Source organism: Ochotona curzoniae, unplaced genomic scaffold (assembly GCF_017591425.1).
Source record: "Ochotona curzoniae isolate NIBS_2020 unplaced genomic scaffold, NIBS_Ocur_1.0 contig_291, whole genome shotgun sequence".
Lineage (NCBI taxonomy): Eukaryota > Metazoa > Chordata > Mammalia > Lagomorpha > Ochotonidae > Ochotona > Ochotona curzoniae.
This window is the reverse complement of record NW_024465649.1, coordinates 8,299,939-8,308,981: the sequence shown is the minus strand read 5'-3', so window position 1 is coordinate 8,308,981 and position 9,043 is coordinate 8,299,939. Positions and strand designations below refer to the sequence as shown.

General features: G+C 52.5%; 1 protein-coding gene across 1 annotated transcript; it reads right to left on the bottom strand.

Moving 5' to 3' along the window:
• Positions 1-3,692: 3,692 nt before the first annotated feature.
• On the bottom strand, positions 3,693-6,791 carry JUN (Jun proto-oncogene, AP-1 transcription factor subunit). Its single transcript, XM_040978479.1, has one exon. It carries the CDS (start codon positions 5,402-5,404, stop codon positions 4,391-4,393), a length of 1,014 nt encoding a protein of 337 aa, XP_040834413.1. The 5' UTR covers positions 5,405-6,791; the 3' UTR covers positions 3,693-4,390.
• Positions 6,792-9,043: the final 2,252 nt, after the last annotated feature.

Genomic DNA, 9,043 nt, shown 5'->3' with positions numbered 1-9,043 from the left:
TTCTAATAAAGCCACATTTGGAACCATTTCTTTTGCCTGCCTAATGATACTCATATTATTCTTCTTCACCTCTACCTCCAAGCTTAATGCTCCAGGCCGACCCAATATATACAAGAAGATGCCTCACTGTCATTAGTGGGTGTGGGAAGCAATACACTGTGGCTAGAAATATGGATATGTAAACAGCTTAATTTTTTCACAATAGTCATCGAGGATAGACTTTGGAAATTGGTGATTGTCTAGTTTTGACTTTTCTGAGGGAGGTCTTCATCTCTGGATCCCTGTGTCTGGAAATGAATGAAGTATTCTTCCCTAGAAGAAATTAAGATCTGGAATTATGTGAAAGGTAATTTAGTGTACTCATTCATTCTGTCATCAAACATTTAGTCTATGAACATCTACTGTACGTCAGACACTATACACTTGAAGTCTTGGGACCCACTGATGAACAGGAAAGGGTATTTATTGGTCAGGAAACCAAAAGTTTATAATGGCAGCGCACGTTGGCAAGTGCTGTGTAAGTTTTGGTGAAACATCATGATTCTCACTGGGGAAGCATTCCTCCCACCTGAAGGTTGAATTAGAAAAAAAGGTCTCACATATCATGTCTGGAAGAATGTGTGAAATTCCTCAGTTGAACCAGAAGGAAAGGCAGTCCAGGCAGGGGAATGAGGTGAGGAATGCAAGCTGCAGTGAGCAGTAAAGAAGAATGGAATCAAACTCTTCAGAAGGTATCCTTCAGGGACTGATATGCAATGTGACACCCTATATGGGTGACAGTAGCTTCCCAGCTACTCCACTTTGGATCTGGCTTGCTGTTAATGGTGTGGGAAAAGCAGCAGGTGGCGCAAGTGCTTGGATCGCTGCTGTCTGCCTGGGAGACCTGGTAAAGCTCCAGGCTCCTGGCTTTGACCTGGCCCAGCCCTGACCATTGCAACCATCTGGGGCATGAACCAGCAGATGGACAATCACTCCCCTTTTCTCCCTTCCTGTATAACTCTTGATTTGCAAATAAATAAATAAATAAATAAATCTTAAAGAAAAAAAAAAAGAAATGCTTTTGAAGTTTGATAGGTAGCCATTTTGTTTATGGTTTGCTAACTTTTTTTTGAGCCACAGAATTCTGAGAGGGGCTGTATAAATGTTAATTATCTCTTTTCTCCTAGGATAGTGTTTGTCACACACACATGTGCACACACACACACACACACACACACACACACACAATTTTGTAGGTATTTTCACTGATTTATTATTCTCTCTCATATTACACTCTATCCTAATAGACACAGAAAGTTTAAGAGTCCATGCTTGGTGTTGGTACTATTGCATGTTTGAGTCCTGGCTGCTCCATTTCTGATCCATCAATCTCCCAGTTAACATGCCTGGGCAAACAGCAGAAGATAGCCCAAGTGCTTGGGCCCCTGCACCCATACAGGAGACACAGCAGAAGCCCCTGGCTTAGGATCATCTCAGCTCCAGCCATTGCAGCCATCTGGGGAGTGAACTAGTAGATGGAAGATTTCTCTTTTCTTGTCTCTCTTCTTTCTTGAACTTTCCCTTTAAGTAACAAATAGATATATATTTAAAAAAATGTATTAACCCAACCCATGTGAATCTGTATCATGGGGAACAAGCAAACAAAAAGGAAATGGATATCTAACAATTTAAAACTTCATGATTGAATTATTGTATCATAATAATTAGAAGATACTATACTTAATAGCTTAACAGGATTAACAACATTTTGTACCTGTAACTTCATCTTTTCCAACTTTCTGTGTTATCCAAAGAACAATTTATTGAAGGCCCATTAAAAAAATAAAAACTGGAGTGTAAGTAACCGGCTGATTTTTCTGCCTCCAGAATTGTGAGTGGTTGGTGGTTAATGTTTTTTTGACACAATTGCTTTTCTTTTTTTTTTTTTGGTGACGATTTTAGGGATATACATTTGGAATGTTAGCTGCAACAATGAAGACAAGGGATAAGCCTGGGACTTTTTCTTTCCTTGACACTGAGCAAACTGGGGAGTGGCATGGCTGTTCTGTACGGCACTGTTGTCTGGCTTAGTCTACCTTTGCAGGTAATTAATTCCCCAGCCTGCTTATTTTTTCTAGTTGGCTCTTGTTTAGCTTCCACAAAGCCCCACCCCAAAGTGCTTTATTGTCCCTCTGCTGACTATTTCTACATATGGTCAAAATCAACTCACCTTCCGGGTTGCTGACATCGGCAAATTCACTGTTTGGCAAACTGGGCTGTGCTCCCAGTAACCCTTTGTTCAAGAAGAGTTATTACAACAGAGTGTATCTGATAGCTAGCAAGCCTGCCCAATCTCTGCCTCTCTGAGATACGCTCCCACAGAGAAACTCTTTGTGTATTTGGATTTACAACCACAGGCAGGATATTAGCACTCCCAGACCTGTTGGGTACTAGAGCACCGCTAATGAGCAAACAGCCCTGCCTCAATTAGTGGTTTGTGAAATATTCCTGGATATCAAATTGCTTTTACTGCTTGATAATCACACTGGCTCTTGGGATGAAAAGCAACCAAGCAAAAATTGTTCCCTTGTTGAATACTGCCTTGTTGATCTTCCATCTGTAGACAGAATTTAAGTTTGACACTTCCCCAGAGCTCTTTGGTTTTCAAGAGCAATCATGTTTCTTCTTGTGAATCTTTTCCATTATATTTAGATAAGCATCTTTTGAGACTGACTCTATAATAATCTTATAAACAAGACTGCTTGCTTTATAAACAAATCAATACACTACAGATGGATTCCCAGTGGTAGACTGCCATAATACTAATTTTCTTGGGCATTTGGTGTTTATTCTGGGGGCTCTAGGGCGGGGGATGAGAGTAAAATCAAGAGAGAGAGAGACAGAGAAAAATATCAGTGAAACTTGGAGAATGTTTCATCCAAATCACAACTGCTAGTTTTACTTTTCCTAAATTCTTTTGCTTCTTAGTTACCAAGATTAAAAGTACTGTTGACCTCAGCAACTGCAAAGAATACCTTCCCCATACAGCTAAGTTGGGAAGAGAGAAGTGGCAATGGAAAAGGAATCCAAGATGTTATTGGTATTTGAATACATTGATTGTGACAAGAAAGCTGTTATAAATATTCATAAGTGAAGGTCATCTTTTTAATCAAAGAATTGTTAAAGTGAGGATTCCAAATTGGAAGGACATATCTTTTGTAAAATCTGCTATAGGCTCCTGCTGGGAGAATAAGCATCTATTGTTACATTTCTACCAACATTATAAATGGTTATAGTACATACTACTTGATAGAATCCCAAACTTGGAGGAGTGTATAATTTCCCAGTGGGCTGCCCTGACCACAACAACCCCTACCCCTTCCTCCAGCTTCCAGAAACTCTCCACCCCACCCCCACCTCCCCACCAGCTTCTGGGAAACAGTTCTAGAGAGATGGCTGTGGGAGGCTCCGAAGAGTGAGACCTAACGATAACATCAAGCACACTTATTTCTAAAGTTGAGTAGAGAATACACTAGCTCTTACTGTTAGCAAGAAGCACTGAGCGATCTTGATCCACACTCTGAAACTCGCTCAACTCCGCCCACTTTTCTATTCTCTATAGATAATGCAGAAAAGAGGTTGGGAGGGGGTACTTTTCAATATTTTATTGTATTTTCTTAAATATCCTTTCTGGAATTTTCAGAAACAAAACATAAAAAAATTATATACTTTATTACAAATGGTAAACTCAGAGTGCTCCAAATCTCTTATTTACAAACAACACTGGGCAGGACACCCAAACAAACAAACATGAAATAACTTACAAAGGCATGAAGCTGTTTATTGACAGTAATCAGCTTTCATCAAATTAAAAAATATATATCTGTACATACATGGTTAATGAAGGCAGGCCAGAAAAAAAAAGAGTTTCTCCGCAGGCTCAGCCTGGCCCTCACCAACTCCCTCCCCTCCCGCTCCCACCCCCAGCCCTCCCGGGCGTGTTCTTAAGAAGTACTACAGAAGCAATCTACAGTCTCTATTGCAGTTTTCACCCCGCCCCTCCCCCCTTTAATACTGAATGAGATCGAATGTTAGGTCCATGCAGTTCTTGGTCAATGTTAAAAGAAAAGTCTAACGTTCATGATGGCGCAGGGACAGCCCGTCTGCCAAGCGGGGCCGCCCGCGGGCGGCCTCTCCCTGGCTCCACGCCTAGGGAGGGCGCGCCAAGTCCTTCCCACTCGTGCACACTGGGGGCGCCGTCAGGACGCAACCCAGTCCAACTTGGATACCCTTGGCTTTCAAGTCCTCGGACGCGGCTTTATTTTCTCTCTGTCGCAACTGGTCAAGTTCTCAAGTCTGTTGGTGTTTTGTTTTTCTTCTCTGTTGTCCCTCAGCCCCCGACAGTCTCTCTTCAGAACGTTTGCAACTGCTGCGTTAGCATGAGTTGGCACCCACTGTTAACGTGGTTCATGACTTTCTGTTTCAGCTGTGCCACCTGTTCCCTGAGCATGTTGGCCGTGGACGCCAGCTCCGAGTTCTGCGCTTTCAAGGTTTTCACTTTTTCCTCCAACCGGGCAATTCGCTCCAGCTTCCTTTTCCGGCACTTGGAGGCGGCAATGCGGTTCCTCATACGCTTCCTCTCCGCCTTGATCCGCTCCTGGGACTCCATGTCGATGGGGGACAGGGGCGGTGTCTCGCCGGGCATCTCGGGCACCGTCTGCGGCTCCTCCTTCAGGGCCTGCAGCCGCGGGTGCTGCACCGGGATCTGCTGGGGCAGGTGGTGTGGCTGCGGCTGTGGCGGCGGCGGGGGCTGCTGCTGCTGGGGCTGCGCGGGAAAGGCCAGGCCGGCCGCGCCATAGGAGGGCGCCGTGCCTCCGCTGCTCAGCGCGCTCGGGTTGAAGTTGCTGAGGTTGGCGTAGACCGGCGGCTCGCTGTGCAGGCTGGCACTGAAGCCGCCGCTGCCACTGCCGCCTGCCACCGAGGCCACGGCGGGGGCCACCATGCCCGCCCCACTAACCGGCTGTGCCGCGGATGTGACGCTGGGCAGTGTGTTTTGGCTGTGCAACTCGGCCAGGGCGCGCACGAAGCCCTCGGCGAAACCCTCCTGCTCGTCGGTCACGTTCTTGGGGCACAGGAACTGGGTGGGGGTCGGTGTGGTGGTGATGTGCCCGTTGCTGGACTGGATGATCAGGCGCTCCAGCTCGGGCGACGCCAGCTTGAGGAGCCCCACGTCGGGAGAGGTGAGCAGGTCCGAGTTCTTGGCGCGGAGGTGCGGCTTCAGGCTGCCCACTGGGTCGGCCAGATTCAGGGTCATGCTCTGTTTCAGGATCTTGGGGTTGCTGTAGCCGTAGGCGCCGCTCTCGGTCTGGAGGAACGAGGCGTTGAGGGCATCGTCGTAGAAGGTGGTTTCCATCTTTGCAGTCATAGAACAGTCCGTCACTTCACGCGGGCTTAGTTTGGGCTGCACGCAGAAGTTTCGGGGCCGCGACAGCGCGCTGGCGGGCGGGGAGTACCCGCGCCTCCTCGGGCCTCTGGCAAGGAAAGTTTCGGAGCGCGCGCACCCGCCGGCCGTCACCCCCTTGTCGCCCAGCTCACCAGTCCACTCCAGGGAGCGCAGGGTTAAGGCGCTGCCCGCTCTCCGACTCGGCCACTCGGCGCGCGCTGCCCGCCTTTGAAAAGTCGCGGTCACTCACGGCTTTTCGGAGCCCGTGGAGGAGAGCTGGCTTCCTGGCAGCGCAGCACGGCCCCGGCGTAGCAGACCCCGCAGCAGCGGCCGATCTCCGCCGCCTGGCCTCCCCAGCGCTGGTGGCCCTCTTCCGCGGCGAGGAGGAGGAGAGGGCGCCCGGCAGCGGGGACTCGCGGCTGGCCAAGTTCAGAGGCCGAGGCCGGGGTGCGAGCGGAGCCGAGCGCGCGTCCCTTCCTGGTCGCTCCTCTCTTCGTCGCGACAGCTGAAAGCGCAGGAAAGGTTTGCAAAAGTTCGCTCCGGGACCCAGGGCTACTTGTGCCCCCCTGGTCCTCCCGGGCCCAGAAAGTTCTTTAGCCGCTGCAGTCGCTCGCAGACTTCTCCGGTGGGCGCGCAGTGGTCGCTGTCAGTAGCACCCGGGTAGTGGGGGCTCTCCTCCCGGGGGCGGCTGGAGAAGCTGCTCTCCCGGTGTGCTCCCCGGAACACCTGCCCGGCAGCTACAGGCGCGCTAGGTCGGGGTAATTGAAGAGGAAAAATCAGACCTGCAGTTCGGACTCGACTGGCTTCCTGGCGGGGCGGACTGTGTCTGTGTGTCTGTCTCCCTGATCCGCACACCTCCACTCCCGCCTCGCCGCTTCAGCCACACTCAGTACAACTCTGAGCCCTTATCCAGCCCGAGCGCAACACTTATCTGCTACCAGTCAACCCCTAAAAATAGCCCATGATGTCACCCCAAGGCCTTCCCATTGGCTCGCGTCGCTCTCTGGGGGGCGGGCCCGCCCGTCGCCATGGAGACCCCACCCTAGAAGATTCTTCTTGGGGCCCGCGGAGGCTCACGGGATGAGGTAATGCTCCGCTGCCCTCCTCCAGTTGGGCCCTTCTTTCTCCTCCTCTGGCCCCGCTCTTGCCCGTCTTTCCCGGCCCGCCCGGTGCATTGTGGGCTGACGTCTTGGGGTTTGACTGTCCAGTGACGGCGGCCGCCGCGAGCAGCCGCTGACGGGGAGGCGGGGGGCGCGAGTTCGAGGCTCGGGACGCGGAAGGCGGGGAGCTGCGCCAGCGGCCGGGGGGCTGAGGGGCGCGGGGTGTCCCCTCGGAGTCGCGTCCTGGCCTGTGTGCAGCGCAGCTGGGCGGGGAGGCTGCGCTCGGGGCACCCCGCTCCCGGCACCCCCGCCCCGCACTTCCGGGGGGCCGGAGCTCCGCCCTTGGGGTGCTCCGTGGAGTCCCCGATGGGGGCGAGCGAAAGGGGGCTCAAGGTGCGGGGCGTTCTCGCGAGAGTCGCCTCCTCTCCCCACCCCCAAGTGAAGAAGGTTGTGAAGTTTGTGGGTCAAATTGAGAAGCCCGAGCGCCGGAGCTGAGGGATTTCTGTGGCTCCGAAGCAGGCGCTCGGCCGAGTGCTCGCGCCCCACACTTGGCCCTGAGCGACCCCGAGGGAGACGCGTGCCGGCGTTCGCGGGATGGGGCGGCTTGGGTCAGCGGAGGGGACGCAACTCGGCGCATCCAGCTGGGGGGGACGAGCAATGAGGGGACCCTCCCAAATGGGGGCGCCCGGACGGGGGCCCTCCCGCCCCTGCACACACGCGCACCGCACACTCGCGCACGCACACCGCTCCTTGCCTCCGCGCTGGCTTCCGGGAAAACAAACCGGCGAGTCGGCGCCGGGAGTCCCGAGGAAGAAGCAGGGCCGGCGGGCGGGCCGTGAGCCGCGCAGCCTCTAGGAAGCGCTAGACCCATGTGAGTGGCCTCTGCTCGGCGGCCGCCCCGCCCCGCCGCTCGCCACGGCCCCGGTGCGGTGGACCCGAGTCCCGGAACCTCCCCGAGCCTCGGGCCCCTCCTGGGACGAGCGGCCGGCGAGGGTCCAGCTGGTCGCCGTCTGCGGGGCCTAGGGAGGTGGTCGCCCGACGGCCCCCTGGCCCGTGCCTGGTTTCCCGGGCCGGTGAAGGAAGGCCTGCGCGGAAGAATGTGGTCTGGCAGGACCAGGTGTACTTTGCTGTGAGGAGAAGGAGAGGGAGGGGAGGATTAGAAGTCAGCTCTTTCCCAAGCCTCTGTCTAGCGTTGCCTTTGGAAGTTGGACCCATAGTCCTTTGCTGAGTTTCTTGGTTCTAATTGGGACTTTGCTGCTTCTGAACTTGGGGGGAATTCAACTCCGGGTTCGTGTAGCCTGGAGACCTGGAGGTATTTGTGGCTTGGAGAGTTTAGAAACTTAGCACAGCTGGTATCAGTGGGAAACCCGCCAGCTTTTCCGCACTTGGGGCAGTTGCCTGGTTCTTGCTCAGGCAGTAGAGGGGAACTAGCTACTGTGGGCCGAGCTGGGGCTGAGCTGGGGAGGAGGGTCAGGGAAAGACGGGGTCCGGTTACCTCCGCTCCTGTCCCCGAATCGTTTTCTGTTGTAATCAGGGTGTGGGTGCCCTAAATAATCTTTTATGATAACTGTAATAAAAGTAAATTTCACGTGTCGAACTCCAACTACCCTGCCAGACATTCTGAGCTGCGTGAATACACTGTTCTCTCCCCACAGCCGTTATGAGAGGGCTGCAAGGGTGGTGTGAGCCCGCTATGACTGGCCCAGAGTGGTGGGTTCTCTTCCTGCAGCTGGCAGTAGGTTTCAGGTCTTTGGGACATGGCGTTGCTGTATTTGCTGTGGCAGGCTATCTAGTAAGATATTGCCTGTACAGGAAACGCTGCTTGTGGCAAAACTTTCTTCCCTGAACTTCTCTGTAACTGATTTTTGAGTTTCTGTGCTTAGAAACTTCAAGACTTAGGACTTCGTATAAATATATGTCTTTGCCTAAGGGTTCTCTGTGTTCCTTTCTGCCTTATGTAGTTTAGAAGGCTCGATTTTGAAATAGCATATTTCATCCAGAAAAATAACAAATCTGTTCATGTTAACGCCCCTGCTTGGAAGCCTGTGTTGGCTTTCCCTGACGGCCAGGGCCAGGAGAGAATTCACTTGGGACATTTTTCTTTCGCCTGGGGGAGGGGAGCTTTCATAATCTGGTTTCTGCTATCTTCAGCCTCATCTCCCACTCCCAGTTCTCAGTCCGGTAGGGTTAAGGATGCCTTTCCCAAGAGCAGCTCTGATATTTCATTGACTTCACCCAGTGAAGGATTTTTTCCCTTGCTCCTGCTCCGTGCCCACTGGATGTTGTAGGCAGCTCTGCTCGCTGAAGGACTTGAACTAAGGACGCTTTGCTTTGACACATGCTTCTGCAAGGATTAGGGTGCTGGGAGAGAGAGCTCAGTAGTACATCATTCTCTGGCTCCCGGGGCACCCACCTGGAAGCCACTAGTCTCTTCTGTTCTGACGGAATTGGGCAGAAGTCACATGCTATACCTGACGTGGGCCTTTGTGGTCTTGTCAGGTGCTTGCATGGGCTGTCCAGG

Excerpts from the sequence above, each read along its gene's own strand:
- JUN (XM_040978479.1), bottom strand. The coding sequence starts at position 5,404 with ATGACTGCAAAGATGGAAACCACCTTCTACGACGATGCCCTCAACGCC.